At 32.5% G+C, this 22,368-nt stretch overlaps 1 protein-coding gene across 1 annotated transcript; it reads right to left on the minus strand.

Moving 5' to 3' along the window:
- Positions 1-466: 466 nt before the first annotated feature.
- On the minus strand, positions 467-21,631 carry LOC306887248 (cytoplasmic aconitate hydratase-like). Its single transcript, XM_079444856.1, has 21 exons — positions 21,358-21,631; positions 16,496-16,629; positions 15,504-15,672; positions 15,293-15,430; positions 14,092-14,161; positions 13,830-14,013; positions 12,461-12,600; positions 12,208-12,379; positions 10,671-10,771; positions 10,125-10,241; positions 8,905-9,064; positions 7,596-7,731; positions 6,942-7,026; positions 6,698-6,854; positions 6,477-6,601; positions 6,239-6,343; positions 5,227-5,369; positions 4,923-5,070; positions 4,236-4,358; positions 2,850-3,035; positions 467-1,677 (listed from the first exon to the last, which is right to left on the minus strand). The coding sequence occupies exons 2-21, from the start codon at positions 16,590-16,592 to the stop codon at positions 1,561-1,563; spliced, it is 2,673 nt and encodes an 890-aa protein (XP_079300982.1). The 5' UTR covers positions 16,593-16,629; positions 21,358-21,631; the 3' UTR covers positions 467-1,560.
- Positions 21,632-22,368: the final 737 nt, after the last annotated feature.

Genomic DNA, 22,368 nt, shown 5'->3' on the forward strand with positions numbered 1-22,368 from the left:
ACTAAAATAACACTGTTATTTCTATTACATTTAAAGTTAAGTATATTATACGCATTATATAAGTATTTCATAAAAATACTTCACTGCTGTCTGCCTCTGAATAATTGTTTAAATTTTATTGTTATTCTCAAAACTTGCAAATTCGTCTATATCATCTACATTTGAGGGTGAGTACAATTTTAGCAAATTTTCATTTTTTTGACATTTTTTCTATTCCTTTGATAGCAATTTTTAATAAAAAAAAATTGAAGTAATCAGAAAAGATGAGTAATTCCCAAACCGAACCAAAACCACAACGAAAAGCCAATAGGTCTCTTAAAATATTAAATAATTAGATTTTAGTTTTTTTATAACAGGAAAAGTCTTAATATATTTGCATGAAATATATTTGCATGAATAATTATGAATTAATAAATCACGGTATTCATGTAATAGCATGGCATAGAGATCATGTTGCACATCAAGAAACACAGATGAAATGAACATTTATTTTTGATTCCTCAAAAACTACAGATGTGAGTGATTTTCAGACAGGTCAGTTACAAACTCACTAAAGAGATAAAGATTGCTCACTAAAGATTGCTGACTTGAGGATATGATTAAAGTTAATAAAAAAAATGCATTTCAGTTCAGCTCCACATGACTCTCTGGAATGATGAACTAAAACCCTTCAAGTGGGTTTTCCTAATTATGACTTACAAAAACCTCTATAATGACTAATGTAGTTCTTAAAAAGATGGACATATGAAGTCTTTTTCTTTGACATACTCAATATTTTCAGTATGAATCTGAATCAGAGTTCAGGTTTTCCCAGTTTTCACTCTCTCTGTGATTTAACACACAGTAGAGCGAATGCATCTGTAATAAAGTACAGCAACAGCTCTCATTTTGCTTAAATCAGCAAACACACCTGATTCCAAGCACCTCGTCTTTACATTTCACAGGCAAGGAGTGAAACCGATGTTTTTCAGTCACTTTGCACAGTAATGCAAATACAGACGCATAAGAAATAAACACAGGAATGAGACGTGCACAGGCTGGCTTCACACAATATGTGAAAATATAGGCACTTTCAAATGTGTATCATGATAGAGTTCATATACGACAGCTGTTAAAGGGATTTATCTGATGCAATATTAGTTTAAACTATATTTTCTTCAGTATTTCAGTCTGAAGTTAATGCATAACCATTGCAAAAAATAAAAAAATAAATCAGTGATGAAACAGAATCATAGGTACATCTTTAAAAAATTAAACAAAACAGAAAAATCACCGTGCATAACGTTTATACTATAATTAACAAAAACGCAGCACGCATTTTCATGAGCGGATAACCTGTAAAGAACGTTTAGTGTAATTAAGATGAATAACGATGATGAAGATGCTGAGGTAGGATTAGAGTGGAGAAGGTTAAACTTCCCCTTCAATCCCACCGAGCGTCTACAGCAAACATTACAGTACATTTATAACTAAACAACAGATCAGCTGGTTCTTAAAAGAGAAACACACTGACGGGACAGAACGAGTATCCAGAGGGTGGATAATATAATATGGTCGGTCTTAGTTTTCTGACATCTTGCGGATCATGTAGTTGAGGATGCCGCCGTGATGGAAGTATGTGAGCTCCACGTCTGTGTCAAACCTCATCTTAGCCTGAAAGCTTTTCCCTGTGTCCAGCTGCAGAGATGAAACAAATACAACACATTTCATTAAACGGAAAGCAGTGTTATTTCAGTATTATTTATATAGTATAGTCAATAAAAATTGAAGCTTCCATTTCTATTGAATCTTGTACATCATGCATTTAAATATATTTGCAAATACACATGCAGGTTATATTAACTTTAAATGTAATATAAATAATATAGATTTTAGTACTTCAACTTATTTAAAAAAAAAATCATTTTACGTTTTTAAGCTGAATTTTTCATCTAATACTTAGATTTTATTTAAAGTATTAAAACAATTTTTTATTTATTTTTTATTTATTTAAAAAAGAATAATTATTAATTTAAGAAATTGGTTCTTTATCAGGCCTGGGTCTCAGGGAATAGTAAAAAAAAAAAAAAAAAAAAAAAAAAAAAAAAAAAATTATATATATATATATATATATATATATATATATATATATATATATATATATATATATATATATATATATATATATATATATATATGCGTGTGTGTTTGCTATATATTTTTATAATTAATAAAAAAAAAAATATATATATATATATATTACATTAAAATACTTTAGTTATTAATAATTATTAATTTAAGAAATTGGTTCTTTATCAGGCCTGGGTCTCAGGGAATAAAAAAAAAAGAAAAAAAATACATATATATATATATATATTAATGAATGTTTATAATTAATAAAAGAAATAAATAAAAACAAATATTACAATAAAATACAATCCCACATTCATTGATTGCTAAGATGATAACATCTGCTGTTATATATTCTATATATTATATATTCTATTCTAATTCACTGTTGGTTTTGTTTCTTGTTGCACTGTGGGACGAGGAACTAAGAAAAAACATTTACATAAACATTAACATTTACTACATGTATGAAATACGTATGTGATAGATAAAGATTCTTTAACCTTGTTGCTGCAAAATGTAAAAAAAAAAGTTAATAATAGTGCATTTTGGTGGCCTGATGCAAAATGAATATGATCTGTAATATGAATGCATATTAGGTTTTTGATTTTAAGGTCATTTTCGTTTTCTGTTGTACACTGGTATTGGATGGTCACTTGATGTAAAATGTTTCCTGAAGAGAAACCAGTTGAGAGCGGCTGATTTAAGGCTCAGTTCGCGGTAGAAATCATGCGCTCTACCTTGATGTCGACAGTCATTCTGGGCATGATCTGTGGAGGAATGATCACAGAGAATCGCTCGCGGCCGCTGAGCCCCAGGCTTTCAGCACTGTCCCCCGGCAGATACTCCAGAGGGATGACGCCCATCCCAACCAGATTACTGCGATGAATGCGCTCGTAACTCTCCGCCAGCACAGCTTTGACGCCCTGGGGGAGAAAACCAACATCAGCAGCCTCTTCGGTTATATATCCAGAAACCACAAAAGTGTAAAGAAGTGCACTTTAGTATACTTAAAAAAAAAAAAAGTCCTTCTTACAATAATAATATATATTTTAAAGAATATACCTAAGTGTGAACTTAATGTAATGTTTTCCGACACTGAATTTTAAGGTGCTCTCACACTGAGTCCGACATTTTTGTATCGTCATGCTTTCCTATCAAAATGCTTGCTACGGATGTGAAAACGCATCTGAATTTTTTTATGACGGACAAAAGTTTCGAAGGCAGTGTGTAAACGTGATTGACACAACATGAGGTCATATTTATTTTTCAACATGCAAAAATGTAGAACAAAATGTTAAGTGCAATGGCCTTTAGAGTGCTTTTTAACACACTTAAGTAGGACTTAAGAACATCTTTATATGAAATTTGATAATTACTTCTATTGTCTATAAAATATGATTAAAGTCCTGCTTAATGTACTGACAAGCATTTAGGGTAAACTACAATATACTTTAAAGTCATTTCTATTGAAGCTTGTATGTCATGCATTTAAATATATTTCTAATTATAACATTCGTAAGTTATATTAACTTTAAATGTAACATCAAATAACACACTACTGTTAAAATTATAATCAAGTACTTTACATGTGCTTTACTGTGTTAGTCAACACATCAAAATAAGTGCACTTATTCAAAGCACAACAAAAGATTAATAAAACTTTTAATTTGACATTATTACTAAGTGCACTTTTACTTGTGTACTTAAGTGTGTTAAGAAAGTATCTCTCTTTAAGTCACTTAAGTTGCCTTTTATTTCATTAAGTTATATTATCTACAGTACAGCATTTAAAAAAATATACTTTTAAGATCTGAAGTACACTACGTGTGCATTTAATACACTTAAGCACACTTCTTTTTCACAAGGGACATCACATGCAGACAGGATTGAAATTGACTAGGATTGCCATGTAGGAAACTATATAGACACAATATCTGGAAGCTCGTTTTTTTCTCCCATACATGTAGCTTCCAGACAGAAATTGATTATATTGTCCAAGACAACATCAACAATATATTTCTTTACCTGAATGTGGATTTTTCAATCTGAGCAACTAATTTATGCATAAATGTGTCAGTATTTGATTTTGTAGAAACACTAGATGACGTGTAGTGAAGTCTCACCAGCAGGAAGGGCCCTTTAGCCGCCCAATCTCTAGAGCTTCCTGATCCATACTCTTTGCCAGCTAGAATCAAGAGAGGATGACCAGCCTGCTGGTATTTCTCTGCAGCATCAAACACATCCATCTGCCAAAAAACAGAAACACACACACACACACACATATATATATATGTGACCCTGGAGCACAAAAGCAGTCATGAGTAACACAGGTATATTTGTAGCAATAGCCAACAATACATTGTTTGGGTCAAAATTATCCATTTTTCTTTTATGCCAAAAATCATTAGGATATTAAGTAAAGATCATGTTCCATGAAGGTATTTTGTAAATTTCTTACTGTAAATATATCAAAACTTAATTTTTGATTAGTAAAATGCATTGCTAAGAACTTAATTTGGACAACTTTAAAGGCGATTTTCTCAATATTTTGATTTTTTTGCACCCTCAGATTCTCAAATAGTTGTCCTATATATCCTAATAAACCATTAAACCATACATCAATGGAAAGTTTATGTATTCAGCTTTCATGTGATGTATAAACCTCAATTTAAAAAAAAATTACCCTTATGACTGATTTTGTGATCCAGGGTTACATATGACATTTTTGCATAACAATCTTATATTAACTTTTAATATAAATAATAAAAATATATTATTTGACATATTGTTATAATATTAGAGTTTAATACCGTCTCCCCAGTAGGAAGGTAGATGGTACATGGTGCTTGCTTGTTTATAAACTTATTAAGAAGGCGGATGTTGGCAAATGTGCCTCGAGCCATGACTGCATCGTTCCCTCGACGAGAACCATACGAGTTAAACTCTCTCGGGGTGAGTCTAGGAATAGAAACAATATTTCATTACCCATTGTGAGTCATATCTCATTTTAAAGACTTTTTTTGCACTCAACTATTTATATCACACCAGATCTCACAGAGACAGGTGTGTAACAGCTTGAATTGTTGAGTAGGCTTAAGAGAATGAACGTCTCACCCGCGGTTGGTCAGGTATCGTGCAGCAGGACTGTTACGAGCAATGTTTCCAGCGGGCGAGATGTGGTCCGTGGTCACAGAATCTCCCAAATTGAGCAGCACATACGCGTCTGTTATGGACTCTGGTGTCTGCAGCTCCCGGGTCTAAAAATGTAGCAACAGCAAAGAAACCTATGTTTACAGTTCTTGCCAAACCTTGTGAAAAAAGAAGTGTACTTAACTGTATTGAATGTGCACTTGAAATCTTAAAAGCATATTTTTAAAACACAATTTTTTATTATGTTACCATGTTTTTATTGTGTTGTTTAGCTGTATTTTTTTAGTTATTTCTACTTAATAAAAATAACCCAACTGCAGTTTGATTGAGATTAATTGCACAATGAAAAAACATGATTTTTTGAAAACTGTTAAAAATCTGTTTTTTGCAAATGAACTCTTCATATAATGTTAATGAAATAAAAGGTCACTTAAGTGACTTAAAGAGAGACATTTTCATTACTGTTTCTTAACACACTTAAGAACACTTTTAAAATGTAATAATGTCAAATTAAAGTTTTACTTTATAATCCATTTTAAATCATTGTTTCAATAATCTTTTGTCGAGCTTTAAAGAATTGCACTTATTTTGATGCACTTAAGCACATGCAAAGGTACTTGATAATTCTAACTTTATGCAGTATAACATTTAAAGTTAATATATTATAAATGTACTAAATTGCAACTTCATTAAAAATTTGTAGTAACAAATATATTTAAATGACAGTAAAGTATATTTTAGTTGATCATAAATGCTTGATAATGGTATAGGTAATAATGAAATTATTACACATAAAAGATACACTTAAGTAGATTAAAAAGCATTCTAAATTTGAGCTATTTTTGCATTTAATATAAATTTAACCTATAATACACTAGCACTTTTTTATTTAACATGTACTTAAATACCCTTCTTTTTATTTAGGGTATAGGTATACTACTTAACTCTAAGACAAAAAAAAAACGGTATACAATACCAGTCCATCAAAGAAAGGAGGGGATTTTATGTAAGTAGAATTGGGATCCCAGGTATACAGTTTGTCTGAAGGAGCTTTCAGGGAGTTCCAGCATTCATTCACTGTCTAATCATGAAAAAAGACAGACACTGTGGTTTAATTTACTATATATACATTTTTAAAACAAAGAACTAATTGCGTTTTTGTTATACAGACACCGTTTTGATTCATGACAAAGGAGTTTATAAGTCAACAGTACCTCAACTTTCTCGTAGACCTCCTTAAACATGGCAGGAATGACAAACTGTCTCTCCACCGCCTGGATTTCCTCACGCGTGGGCCAGATGTCCCTCAGGAAAACCTCTTTTCCCTGGGAGTTCACAGCTGGATGGAGACAGACCAAGAAACATTGGTGCTTTTCATGCTCTTGAGGGAAAACCAACCATTGGTGAGATTAAACTCCTGGTAAATATAACTCACCCAAAGGCTCTTTTTCAAAATCTATTCTCACTGTGCCTGCTATAGCATAGGCAATGACCAGAGGAGGAGAGGCCAGGTAATTGGCTCGTGTGTTGGGATGGACACGACCCTCAAAGTTTCTGTTCCCAGACAGGACACCCGCAGCAACCAAATCACCCTGAGACAGAAAGCAATCATTAAAACTGCTCTCAATTTGAAAATATTATGCAAAAACATTATAAAATGAAGAGTAAAGCTTGTTTACCTGAGTAATCGCCTCTACAACCGGCTCTGGAAGGGGTCCACTGTTTCCAATGCAGGTCATGCAGCCGTAACCAACAACCTCGAAACTAAAGATGCACAAATAATATATATATATTATTTGTTTTTTCTTATCGTGTAAAATGTAGTGCTGTCAAACGATTAATCGCGATTAATCGCATCCAAAATAAATGTTTTTGTTTACACAATATATGTGTGTGTACTGTGTATATTTATTATGTAAATATAAATATAAATACGCACACATGCAGTATATATTTCGAAAATATTTACATGTATTTACATGTTTATATTTATATTCATATAATTTATATTACAAATAAATATATTTAATATATAAACAACATTTTCACAAATATATACATGCATGTGGGTGTATTTGTATATACATAAATATACACAGCACACACACATATATTATGTAAACAAAAACTTTTATTTTGGATGCGATTAATCGTGATTAATCGTTTGACAGCACTAAAAAAAAAAAGCAAATCCTAAGATTTTTATGCTCATTTTTAGAATTTATGCACATCTTGGCGTTTCCATCCAGCGTTTTTTATGCGATATTCCAAAATGCACATAAAAAACTAGTTGGATGGAAGCATAGCTAGCCAGTCAGTGATGAGTTCCTCACCCTAACTGTGAGAGGAAGTCCATGACGCCGCTCTCTTTAAGGTAGTATGTGACCACTCCGCTGCCTGGAGACAGACTGGTCTTTATGTATGGCTTGACACTGAGACCAGCCTTTACAGCCTTCTGCGCCAAGAGACCTGACAGAAATAAAGAAATAGCATTACATTACAGTAGAAAAAAAAAAAAAACATACAGCTATAAAGTGACAAAAGTACATTTGGTGGTTGTTAACACATTTAAAATGAGCCTCTAAGTCATGGGATCTCAACTGGTGGGTCACGACCCAAAAATGTGTAACAGGTCTGTTCTGAAAAACGAATGGCAAATATAAAAGAGGCTTAACCTTAACTTTTGTTCCCCTATTTTGGCACAAATGTATCTGTGAGTTGGTAAAAGCTGCCAAATTAGACAGATGCAAACACAGATGGGTTGCACAACATGCCCTCATCCTCAAAAACCATAAACAAAGCATGCAAGGTAAAAGAAAACAATCTAGACTACATTAAATACGGCTTCACTTGAAGCAAGATTTAAAAAAATATCATGCTTTGGTAAAATCATAATCATGACATAATTATTAAAATCATTAAAAAAATTTTTTTAAATGCTATGATTTACTAAGTCATAATTGTAATGAAAAAACTATGACGAAAAGTTCACAATTTTGACATTTTGTCATATTTATTACATAAAATGTAGTCATCTCATAATTTTGACTTTTCATGTAATAATTATGACTCAGAATTTCAACTTATGTCATAATTGTAACTTTGTGTATGTCAGTGTTCAACTTTTATTTGTTAAAATTTTGACTGTTTATTATTATATTATGATTATATTTATAACCCTAAGAATAAACATGGCTTTTGTTGACCACAATGTGTTTTACATTGTTGCATGAAACCACTGAAATTCAAGAGACATTTAAAAACAAAAACTAAAAACCAAGATTTTCTATTCTTCTATTCAGCCTCTGTCAAAATAATAATGTTGCTTTTTGCACAGTTCGTGGAAATAATACTAAATTAAAATGTTTAATTTAAATATAAAATTATTTAATTTTTTAAGTAATTACTCAAAATAGATACTGAAATATATAGGTCAAATAAAAATGAAAATTAAATAATTAGGAAGAATTTAAAGAGTCATATGGACAACTTCCATGCTGTTTTTGGAGCCCCATTTCCATACACTTCTGAAATATGGAAAAAATCCTCTGATAACCATCTTTTTCTGTTACACAGGAAAAAACAACACATGCTTCAGGCGACATGTAGGTGTAGCTGGCATCCCTGTGGACAGACATGTACCTGCTCCCAGCATGACTGAGGGGTTACTGGTGTTGGTACAGCTGGTAATGGCAGCGATGACCACGGATCCGTGAGACAGTGAATGCTCTGCTCCGTTAAACTGGAACGGCACTCGAGCATCATGACGCTCAGGAGCCACCTGGAATCCTTTAAAGCCTTGCTGTAGACAACACACACAGACAGCAATGAACGCTTAAGCACGGTTTTAAAGAACCTATGATGAGATCAAAATCTGACTATTGTGGATTTTATGACATTACGGTTATGTCCATAGCTCATATATATTATTAGCTTTGAGGCCATCTTCAGTCTAGCGTGCCCCTAAAAGTTAACTAAATGAACTGTATACACACTTAACGTTTTTCAAAAGGAAGTAGTGGAGGAAATGGGCTTTTTGTTGTCACCTCTATGTAAATCTTCAGGAATAAACTCTTGTTCAAAGGACCTTGAACTCTGCATTTCGTTTGGTGTGCGGATTTTTTGCCTTGGTTTTATGTCAATTTATGTCATCTTTTTGTCAGTTTCAATTTATTTAAGATTTTATGTAACTAATTATTGCATAAAAATGTTGACTCATAAGGAATTTGCGTCATAATTGAAATTTTTGTCAATCACGAATTTGTCAATCTTTTACTTGCTCATAATTATGACTATTTCATAATTTTGTTACAATAACTCACCATTTCAACTTGTGTTGCACTTTTCGTCATAATTGTGACTGTATTCGACTTTGATTTAAGTCAGACTTTTTATGCAAACAATTATAACTTTGATTTATGTTGCTTGTTTTGTCATAGCTTTGAGCTATATCAAGTATGACTACTGTATTTATTTAATCATTTTGACCATCATAGACTTTTATTTCATAATCTCGACTTCATTTCTCAGAATTTCAACTTGTATCTCAATTATGATTTATGTCATAAATATATGTTTTAGTAAAGTATGATTTTCTGTTTGGTAGAAAAGCCTCTGCTCATCCTGTGATTTCATGGAGTTGCTTATCTTCTAGTTTAGTGATCACAGTGTTAATTTTTACTCTTCAAAATACTGATTAAATGTCAGTTGTGTCATACACATTATTATGACTTCACTATACTTTATATTCAGCTTTGGCTATGGAGCTGAACTACCTGCCTTTTGAATGCTGCATTATCTCTAGATTCAAAGGGAATGTTTGTCCTGTGGTGTGTTTTCCCTGGTGTTCCTGTGCCATGTACCTTGGCCCTTAAACACGCTTCAAAGTCCTGCTTCATCTCTGATACAGCCACTTTGTCCTGTGGCCGCTTGGGACCGCTGCAGCAGGGGACGACCGTACTGAGGTCCAACTCAACAACCTGCGTGAGAGAGAATGAGAGACAAATTAATAACAATGACCCTCGGACATAAGTACGTTTTGCAGAAAGAGAATCAGACAGCAGTGACTAGTGCTTATACAGCGGTGGCCAAAACTATTAGAACCAGCTAATAAAATGGTTTTAAGTCAGTTAATTGTTTCTTCATGTCACTCCAGACAGACTGGATGATGATCAGATCTCTGTGTGGAGCACTGGCTGTAATCAGACACAAATCTCACTGGATTATTACAGTTAATGGCAAAATTAATGTTTGGAAATGTAAACTGATATTTCCTACTGACACACTACAGAAAAAGATAGAAATAACTGACTTAAAACCATTTTTTTAGCTGGTGGAAATACTAGTGGTCTAATAATGTTGGCCACCGCTGTGTATCTGTGAAAAGCAGATGTGTGGAGATTTGGTACCCGAGTGAACTGTGGATCTTGAGCGGTGTTGCTGTAGTCTCTGAACATGTCCACCGCTTTCAGATACTTCTCTATGTAACTCAGCTTCTCAGTGTCCCTCCCTTAAAAACACATGAATAAAACATGCCAACTCTGTTGTAGAAAGTAAAGCAATTCCACCTTCCTGACCACAGCAGAATGTAGTTCCTCTTATGAAACAGAAGTGCACTTAATTGTATTGCATGGGCACTTCAGCTTTAAAGTATTTTTAAAAAACCGTAAAAATTACCTTGCCGGATAATATAATATTAATAATGAAATAAAAGACACTTAAGTGACTTAAAGACAGACACTTGCATGACTGTTTCTGAACACACTTAAGTACACTTTTAAAAAGTGCACTTTGAAATAATGTCACTATCCCCCGGTTTCACAGACAAGGTTTAAGCCTAGTCCTAGAATAAAATGTAAGTCTCAGCTGTTTCAACTGAAATACACTTGCACTGACTGATCTTAAAACATGTCAGAGCCTTTGTTTTGTCTTAAGATGCACACCAGTAATGTTTTTTCTAAGGCATGTTTATAAAAATGACCTAATTGAACTATGGCCTAATCCTGGCTTAGGCTAAGCCATGTCTATGAAACCGGGCCATTAATTTTACTTTAAAGCACGACTAAAGATTATTAAAACAATTATTTAAAATGTATTTTAAAGAAGTACACTTAATTTGATGTGTTGACTAACATACTAAAGTATTTATTATAACTGTAGAATTACATTTGAAGTTAGTATATACTAAATTTCAACTTCATCATTACAAATGTGTAATTACAAATATATTACATGTATGTTTCTATAGAAATTAAATTAAAGTACATTTTAGTTTACCATGAATGCTTGTCAGTACATTCAGCAGTACTTTAACCATATTTTAAAGACAACATACGTAATTATTAGTGCTGTCAAACGATTAATTGCATCCAAAATAAGTTTTTATTTACATATATTTGTATACCATGTATATTTATTATGTATATATAAATACAAACACATGCATGTACATATTTAAGAAAAATTTTATGTTTATATATTAAATATATTTATATATAACAGAAAATATAAGAATATAAATATATAAATGTATATACATGTAAATATTTTCAAAATATATACTGTATGTGTGTGTATTTATATATACATAAATACACACACATATATTATGTAAACAAAACTTTTATTTTGGATGCGATTAATCATTTGACAGCACTAGTAATTATGAAATTAAAATAAATATGCATATAAGTAGATAAAAAAAAGAGCACTCTAAAGTTCAACTAACTGCATTTAATATAAACTTAAACTATAATACATATTAATTTAATTGCAATTAACATGCAAAAAAAAGTATGAAACATTATATTCAGTTTGCGCTTGCGTATATTCTTTTAAGGTATGTTATTTCAATAATAAATATTATTTTTACAAGTATGCTGAAGTGTACTTCTTTTTAACAAGGGTTAGAAGCTTTTAAAACTGATCAGGGACAGGTTTACCTACCCGTCTGTTTCAGGTAATGAATGCTGATCTGGTCTACAGGGAAGAAGGCAGCGGTGGCTCCATACTCAGGGCACATGTTGGCGATGGTGGCGCGGTCAGCAATAGACAGCTGAGCAACACCAGGGCCGAAAAACTCCACAAATTTTCCAACCACACCAACTTGCCGCAAATGCTGAGCAGAGAAAACAATGCAACATTTCTTAAAAGCAGACCAAAGTCACCATAAAATTCAGATATGGCACGGCTTGCATACCTTGGTGACAGTAAGCACTATGTCAGTGGAGGTGATGTATTTGTTGGGCGTGCCCTGTAGTTTGTAGCCGATGACCTCTGGCAGCACCATGCTGATCGGCTGACCCAACATGACCGCCTCCGCCTCTATACCTCCAACACCTGCTCCGAAAGATCTGAGCTTAAACCTCAGCTCCACATTTGACGTTTATCACTGAATTTCTAATGTTTTCTCTTTATTTACAAGCCCAACACAGATACACAATTTAACAACCATATATTAACACAAATAAGGTAACACTTTATTTTAAGGTGTCCTTGTTACACGTTACACGTACTTACTATTATAATAACAATTAATTATGTATAATTACATGCAACTAACCCTAAACCAAACCCTAATTCTAACGCTAACCATGTAGTAAGTAGCTAATTAATATTATTCAGTACTTAATGTATAATTACACTGTAACAAGGACACCTTAAAAATAGTGTAACCAAAAATAATATTGATATTATGATATACAAAGTCATTAAGTTATGACATTGAAGTTGAAATTACAACTTGTGTATTATGATTGTACGCAAAATGAGATACAATATCAAAGTTATGACATAAGCCAAAATTAAATATGACATTATGGCATTATGACAAATATGGCATTATGACGTAATATAACATGTCAAAATTATGAGCTACTAAATCAAAATTACAAGATTAAAATTTTAAATAATCATAAGTGACATGCATTATGACCTATCCATGAAATGTCAAAATTATGAGATAGTAAGTCCTAACTATGGCATAAGTAGAAATGATGAGAGAAGTCATAATTATGAAACGAAAGTTGAAATGTGACATGTGATGACTTATACATAACATAAAAATTATGAGATACTAAGTCATAATTATGAGATAAAAAGTCAAGACTAAAATATCTCAATTCATAATTTTATCTCATGATGAAGCTGAAACTGTATTAGTTATGACTTCTGAATTATGACTTATACATAACATGTCAAAATGATGAGATACTAGATTCAAAATTGTGATGAGTATGACATGCATTATGACATAAAATGTCAAGATTATGAGATACTCATTATTATGAGGTAAAAAATTGCAATTGTCATAATTACGCCTTAACTTTAATGGCCTTTTCATAAAATGGTAAAATTATGAGATACTAAGTCAACTATGAGATGAAAAGTCAATATTATGTCATCTATTATAGCTTGGTATCTCATAATCGACATTTTATGTAGCCTATATCATAATACCTAATGTCATAATTATGACAATCTCAATTCATTATTTAAAGCTCATTCATGCCAAAAACAATAAATGTAAAGGTAACTAAAAATATTATTTGAAGTAATGAAACACTCACCCCAGCCCAGCACTCCCAGCCCATCAATCATGGTAGTGTGGGAGTCCGTCCCCACCAGACTGTCTGGGTAGTAGTAACCCTCCTGCTCAAACACGACCCTGGCCAGGTATTCCAGATTGACCTGATGGACTATTCCTGAGCCCGGAGGAATGATCCGCATGTTCCGGAACGCTTTAGAACCCCACTGTGGACCGATACAATTAGTTCTCATGCAATCTTCATCGTCATATCAAATATATCAAACACAGAAGGGGAAAATTACCTTCAAAAACTCAAATCGTTCTCTGTTCCTTTCAAATTCAAGGTCTTGGTTTTTCTGAAGGCTGTCAGACCTTTAAGAACGGAAGAGGTAATGAACTTTTGTACTGAACAGTTAAAATTATTATACTCTCGTCACCAGACAGAAAATTAAGACAAGCACTCCGAGTGACATTTTAGTTTTGGTTTTCATTTTTAGTTGTGATAGTAACATTTTGGGAGTTCATAAGAAATTTAAACAGTAAAAATAGTAAAAAATAGTAGTAGTATATTTTGATTTAATGCCATGTCAGCATCTTAAGCTATTTTCATGGCAAAAACTATTTAAAAAATACAAGTATAACAAATACAATAAAAACCAGCAAACAAAAAAGTATAAAAAAGTACGTTTAAATTATTATGTTATATAATAATCATAAGTCGTGCTTTAAAGAAGTACACTTATTTGGATGTGTTGACTAAGATATTAAAGCACATGTAAAGTACTTCATTATAATTTAATAATATATATATAAATAATAATAACTGTAGTGTGTTATTCAATATTACATTTAAAGTTAGTATATTTTAAATATACAAAAATGTGCAACTTTAAATACATTACATTCAAATTTCAATAGAAATGGCATTAAAGTATATTTAGTTTACCATAAATGCATGTCAGTATATTCAGCAGCACATACAGTGTTTCCGAGACAAACTAAATAATTATGAAATTATATTAGTAATATCACTTGCACGTTGTTGCTTTTTTGTTGGTTTTGATTGCTTCTAATGTCCTCATTTGTAAGTCGCTTTGGATAAAAGCGTCTGCTAAATTACTAAATAATAATAATAATAATACTTAAGTGAGTCAAAAAGCACTCAATATTCATCTAACTGCATTTAATATAACTCAAACTATAATACATTTTCATTTAATTGTGATTAAGTGCAATAACAAGTGCATTTTAGTATCTGAAACTAAACCCATTACAATCAGGTTGCACATATTCTTTTAAATTACCCAAAAAGTAAAATACTCTTTTTAAAAGTTTGCTAAACTGTACTTTGTTAAGCACTTAAACGCAAAGCAAGCATACACACTCTGTGCTCTTGATTTAAGAAGGTAAATACTCAGCACATGAAAACAGAGTCGGGTCTAATTGACAGAAAAACAGCTTTGTGAAACTATTTTACATCTCTGTCAAATGGCAAAGACCTACTTTCTGTTGAAGTCAACCTGAATGGAATGATCTATGACAAGGTCTGCCGGACAGACTGGATTAATCTTCTCCGGGTCGCCCTGTAATTTTTTCACTGCATCACGCATGGCTGCAAAGTCGACCACTGCAGGAACACCCCTGTTCACAGAGAGACAAATATATACCAGACAGATAAAAGGCTGCAAGTTATGGAGATCCAGTCAAAACCTACGTGAAGTCTTGCAAGATGACGCGGGCCGGTCTGAAAGGCACCTCCACGGTCTGACTCTGCGTCACCTTCCAGTTGAGGATCTTCTCCACATCCTCCTTCTTCACCAGGAACTCATCACAGTTCCTCACCGCAGACTCCAGCAGCACACGGATGGAGAAGGGAAGCTGGTCTTCAAAGAAAAGTACAGAGAAGATTAACTCCACAGTCAGATGGAGTTAAGTCATTTCTAGGGCTGGGTGATAAATCGAAAGGCTAACAGTAATTATCATGCAATATAAATTTCCTCGATAAACGATATGAAGAGTTTGATAAATGCTGTAGTAGCACTAACTGCACCATAGCATTGTGCCAGAAATGTGGGAATTTTATTATATGTGTCTTAAGTCGCTGGGGTATATTTGTAGAAATAGCCAAAAATACATTGTATGGGTCAAAATTATTGATTTTACTTTTATGCCAAAAATCATTAGGATATTAATTAAAGATCATGTTCCATGAAAATATTTTGTAAATTTCCTACCGTATATATATCAAAACTTAATTTTTAATTAGTAATATGCATTGCTAAGAACTTCATTTGGACATTTTTAAAGGTGATTTTCTCAATATTTTGATATTTTTTTGCACCCTCAGATTCCAGATTTTCAAATAATTGTATCTCAGCCAAATATTGTCCGATCCTAACAAACCATACATCAATGGAAAACGTATTTATTCAGCTTTCACGTGATGTATAAATCTCAAATTAACCCTATTATTATATAAATTAACACATTATTAATGTACACATTATATTTTTACTAGTTTCACACTGGAGAAAAAAATCTGCCTTTAAACTTGAAAGAAATAAAAATTTGACGTGATAATTATCGATATCGACAACAACATTGTTAACTTTTTTGGCCATATCGCCCAGCCCTAGTCATTTCCCATGCAATATCCCTGCACAGTAATCAACAATTCAACAAGGCATGATTACAAAACAATCTTACCATATCTGGGGTCTTTGAGCTTTTTAAGGTTGAAGAACTTGTGGTCGGGCTTCTGGGGGTCCAGAGGCTCAATGGTGTAGGCATAAGGGTTCGTCATAACTACAAACACGCTTCCTCAACGCACACTCTTGAACCTTTAGATGAGAGGAAGAGAGAAAATCTTAAATATCTTGCTGAATTCAATAATAAAACACTTTTTTGGAAATTGTATTAAATGTGAACTTGTAGAGTACTTCAAATCTTAAATGTGCATTCATGAAATAAAAGACAACTTAAGTGTAGGCCTACTTAAAGAAAGACACTTTCTTAACACACTTAAGTACACTTTTAAAAAGTGCACTTAGTTAGAATGTCAAATTAAAAGTACATTTCAAATCATTATGTTTTAATCATCTTTTGTCATGCTTTAAAGAAGTACATTTATTTTGATGTGTTGACTAACATCATTTTAACTGTAGTGTTTCATTCAATGTTACATTTAAAATTTAGGCTAACATTTTACATTTACTAAACTTCAACTACATCATTACAAGTGAGTAATTAAAATATATTTAAATATATAAATAGTTTGGTTCTACTTTAAATTGAGTGTCTTTACTATGTACTTAAGGCAAAAAAAAATCATTGTTAGGTAAAATGTCCCTATTGTGTTCATGTTGAATTGCAAAACACTTCTGCTGCTATTGAGGTGGGTTACGGGTCAGGTTTGGTGCTACGGTTAGGTTTAAGTGTGGGTTAAAGTACAGGGGTTGGATAAATACAGATGTAGCTAACTACAGAAATTAAATACAGATGTATTTTTAAATATATGCACAATGTAGAAACATGTTTGTACACAATAAGTGCACTGTATCAGATGATTTAGTTAATATATTTTACTAAATTGCAACTTCAGCCTTACAAATGTGCAATTACAAATATATTTAAATGCATGACATACAAGTTTCAATAGAAATGGCATTAAAGTATATTTTAGTTTACTATAAATGCTTGTCAGTACATAAAGCAGTACTTTACCCATATAAGACAACAGAATTGTGAAATTACACACTACTTAAGTGTACGTTCAGTTCACACTTAAGTATATTTTCTCTTTCTAAAAGTACCTTTAAGCAAATTATAACTACACCTTTGATCTTGTGCTGAACAGCAAGACAGTTTCCCCAAAAATCCAGTAAATCTCAGAATCTCATATCCTGGCACTCAGCTTTTGCAAATGAGAGCCCTGGCTCTTTCTCCACCTCTATTCAACACCAAAGGCCTGGGGGCTTCCCAGAATTAAGAGGCTGGTACGTGACGGGCGAGACGACAGCATCTGAAGCCGCTGCCAGCAGCAGAGATCAAGGAGGCAAAGCTTTATCACTGGTTTATAAAGAAGCTGCATGTTGACAAATCTACAGTTTACATCACAGCTGTGATATCTGCTGGAACGCCAGATCGGTTTTATGCAACGAGATAAACATGACCCTCTACAAAACTGTCACAGATAACGAACTGTATGGTATTTGCCTTGAATTCAACACAACGGTGAAAAGAAACTCATATGTGACCCTGGAGCACAAAACCCTCTATATTTGTAGAAATAGCCAAAAATACATTGCATGGGTCAAAATTATAGATTTTTCTTTTATGCCAAAAATCATTAGGATATTAATTAAAGATAATGTTCCATGAAGATATTTTGTAAATTTCCTACTGTAAATATATTAAAACTTAATTTTTGATTAGTAATATGCATTGCTAAGAACTTAATCTGAACAACTTTAAAGGCGATTTTCTCAATATTTAGATTTTTTTGCACCCTCAGATTTTCAAATAGTTGTATCTCAACCAGATATTGTCCGAACAAACCATACATCAAAGGAAAGCTTATTTATTCAGCTTTAAAAAAAAATACCCTTATGACTGGTTCAGGGTCACATATGAGTCTGGAGATTTGGACATTTTTGGACTGGCTCTGATGCATCGGGTGAGTGGTCAGGCCATGATGTTAAACCAGCCGTCACTGGAGTCAGAAGTAAAGCCAACTCTCTTTCTTCACACCAGTTTCCTAATGTTTCAATCAATCCATTCATATCTGCTCAGAGGTCATGAGACACTCTATCACGTCTATAATAGCCATAATAACTGTGTGTGTCTAAATAAAATGACTGTATATTTAACCCCTTAAGGGGAAACTGAAATATTTGATGTGCTCTATATAGAGTATGTTTATATATGTGAATAAAATACAAAGACTTGGATTAAACCACTTGATTCATATGGATTATGTTCAAAATGTCTTTATGAACCATCAAAGTTTTAGTTAAATGGACTACAGAAATCGCTCAGGTTTTATTAAGATTTTCATTTGTGTTTTGAAGATAAAAGTCTTATGGGTTTGGGTAAGTAATTGATTTTCATTATTGGGTGAACTACTATCATAAATAATGTGATATTGCATAACTGATATTTCAGACAAGACAAGTAAAAACAATTTAGCTCTGATTTTAGCGTGTGTTTTAACTATTAAAAGTTCAAAATTGGGGGGAAACGAGATAACAGATCTACTCAAAAAAGGCAAAAGAAGAATTTATCACATCTTGTAACAGATCGCAGATGAGCGGACTAATATAAAATATAAAATATATTATATTAGCCATTCTAAATATTAATAAATACTATTAACAAGTATAAATAATGTTATTTTAGAACATTTTAAACACTGATTATGAGCAACACTTGTTCAATCATATTAGTGGCTGATACTTTGCTGAAATCTAATGCAATTTATTGATACTGAATGAGACATAATACAATTATTTTATTTAAACAATAAGTTCACCTGGCTAGCAATACCAAGATCATGAGTTCAGCTCCCAGGGAATGGATGAGCTGATAAAACGTAGTGACTTTATATAAAATCCAACAGTCCCACAAGAGTCTAATATTAGCTGATAATGATGTTCATTCTGATTTTGCAATAGATCAACATTACTCCAACAGAAAGCTGCAGTTTACAACTCAAGGACTTCAAAGATCATTCAAACCTAGAGGTAAAATGAGGGCAAAAGCGCCCCAGCGTGCTTCATCCCAGCAGGACTCCTCATGTTAACAAGTTTAACTCAGTTCTCCTGGGATATGAGCAAGCAATGAGGCCAAGCTGTGCAGCAGACAAAGTGGGTTTCCTCCCAGAATTGTGTAACACATCAAACGGAAGACAAGACGACACGATTAAGAACCGACCGAACAGGGAGAACAACTAAACCCTGCGGCCCAACCAACCCCGGGGGACGCCAGGTTCACCGACAGACACCATTATCAGGATTTAAACCAAGGTTTTCATTCTTTAACATGCGAAAGACCCCTAAATATGATTGCTATTGTGCAGGGGACCCCAGTTCTAAAATTTGAAAGGGATCACATGGTTTCTTGCATAAAAATGGGAAAAATTTATATTATAAATATGCCTAAAATATTATTAGGAAACTATTTAGTTTCTATTAAGTTGTGTTTTTTTACTCATTATAGTGCTGTACTGATATATTTATTTATTTACTTGTATATTGAGCGTTTATTTGGATCAACATTTATATTTATTTGTTTGTTTGAACCTAAATAAATATATCAATTTGATTTAAACACAAAAACAGATAAATTATTATACATGTATTTGTTTGTTTATTCAGTAATCATTTATTTATTTATTTGAATCAAATTTTGATTTGCTATTTGTTTGAATCTAAATAAATAAAACAAATACACCAAAATTTGAAAACAAAACAGATTTATGTTTATTTATTTACATTTACATTACATTTATCAGATTTTATTTCTATATTTATTTGTTTATTTTAATCTAAATATCTCTCTCCATATATAGGATTCAACCAAACCCAAAAATAGATTATAAATATGTATTTATTTACTTGTATACTCAAAACTTGTTTATTTTATTTTATTTTTTTGTATGATTTTTTTTTAATTTTATTTGTGTGATTGTTTAAATCTAAATAAATAAATAAATAAAAATCTGATTCAAACAAACACACAAATAAATAACATTGACTAAAATAAAAATATGTGACCCTGGAGCACAAAAGCAGTCTGAAGCCTCTGGGGTATATTTGTAGAAATAGCCAAAAATACACTGTTTGGGTCAAAATTATCAATTTTTTCTTTTATGCCAAACATCATTAGGATATTAAGTAAACATCATGTTCAATGAAGAACATATCTGAATAATATATAAAATAAAAAATATATAAAACAAAACATATCTGACAGCAAAATCACCAGGAACCAGCTTCAAGATCGTCACTGTCTGATTTCTCAGTGCCAAGTATAACAGACTGAATGAAAGCTAATCTGAGGCAATATCTGTGCATTCCCAGCCAGTCTTGTGACCCAATGCCATTCTCCACAGCAGGGAGAGTTCAGTGTGGTGTGTGCATTAGACTCTGGAGGCTCTGTTCTGTCTCTGTTTTGTGTTTCTGACACAAAAGCAATGCACAAAAGACCATTTGCACTAACTTCCCATCAGTAACTAACACTATTAGCACGTGCAATATCAATTATTCCACTCTCAGTGAGCAGATAGCTGGTTAGCTAATGATAGCTCACACAAATAAGAGCCAAAACTGCTGATATTTCCACTCGATCTCGGTCTAACATCAAACACACAATTAAGCTGCTGTCATAATACTCGTGCTAATAACTAACATCCTTTTAATATGCACCACCTTCACGATATTAGCCTGATAGATAGACAACACGCAAAAACTATGAACTCAAACTCCGTCGACACTGATATGAGACGAGATGTTGATATTGCATGCAGTTATGATCATGAAGCACTATGTGATCTTGTTGAAATGTCTTACCTCGCAGTGTTAGAGTAGATCTGAGAGCTGCTGTCACTGAAAGCTCGGCCTCGAGATGTTTTTACCGTAATTCCTCTAAACGAGCGGCACACTAAACCACTTTTCAGACCTGCTGGTTTACTAAATATCCCTGGCAAGCTGTTTTAACATTTATTCCTTTAAAACTAGCTTGCATCTATTTTTTTACGTTGCTAGTATTAGGCCTATGTATTTTAATTAGGCCTATTAGTAAGTAACCCAAAGACACGTGACTTTTTGCGTAGTGTCTAGTGATGGTAATTCATTACCTATGTATGACTTTTCTCATTTAATTATTATTTCTTTTTTCATTTTTGACCAGTACCAATGGTAGCCTATAGTTAAATCCAAATTAACCATGGTTTTACTACGAATTAAAAAAAAGCATAATTAAACCATGGTATTTGTAGTTAAACTGTGGTTATACAAATGGTAATAAAAAAACCATGGTTACCACACTTTTACTGGTTACTGGTTAATGCTTCATTTTCGTTAGGGTAAATAAATAAATTATTTTATTCTCATGTTGCTATGTCTTTGTTGTCGTAATTTTCACTTTATTCACCAAATATTATGATTTAATCTTACAATAATTTATTTTGTTTAGATAACTTCCTATTATTATATTTTAGCTTGATTTTTATGTGCATTGTGCAATCATGTATTTGTATTTTTTAGTGCTTACTTTTTTCTTCTTTGCAGGTGTGCATATGTGTGTAAGATGCCCTGTTTTTGTTTTCAGGGTGGTTTTTTTTGCATTCTGTGAAGGGTCTACAGATGATGAATAGCCTTTTTGGCAAATTCTGGCTCATTTACAGCCATGTTTATTAATGTGCATTGCCCCTGTCAACAAATAAACTCTCTCTCTCTCAGTGAAACTGAAAACAAAATTATCCATTTTTCTTTTATACCAAAAATCATTAGGATATTAAGTAAAGATTATGTTCCATGAAGATTTCCTACCGTATCAAAACTTCATTTTTTATTAGTAAT

This window comes from Barbus barbus (genome assembly GCF_936440315.1).
Source record: "Barbus barbus genome assembly, chromosome: 2".
Taxonomy (NCBI): Eukaryota; Metazoa; Chordata; class Actinopteri; order Cypriniformes; family Cyprinidae; genus Barbus; species Barbus barbus.

What these genes read in the sequence shown, in the direction of transcription:
- LOC306887248 (XM_079444856.1), bottom strand. Translation starts at nt 16,592, where the DNA reads ATGACGAACCCTTATGCCTACACCATTGAGCCTCTGGACCCCCAGAAG. An exon ending in CTCAGTCATGCTGGGAGCAG is followed by an intron (nt 7,732 to 8,904) that starts GTACATGTCTGT and finishes TATTTCTGTCAG; the next exon opens with GTCTCTTGGCGCAGAAGGCT. An exon ending in GACTTCCTCTCACAGTTAGG is followed by an intron (nt 7,027 to 7,595) that starts GTGAGGAACTCA and finishes GTGCATCTTTAG; the next exon opens with TTTCGAGGTTGTTGGTTACG.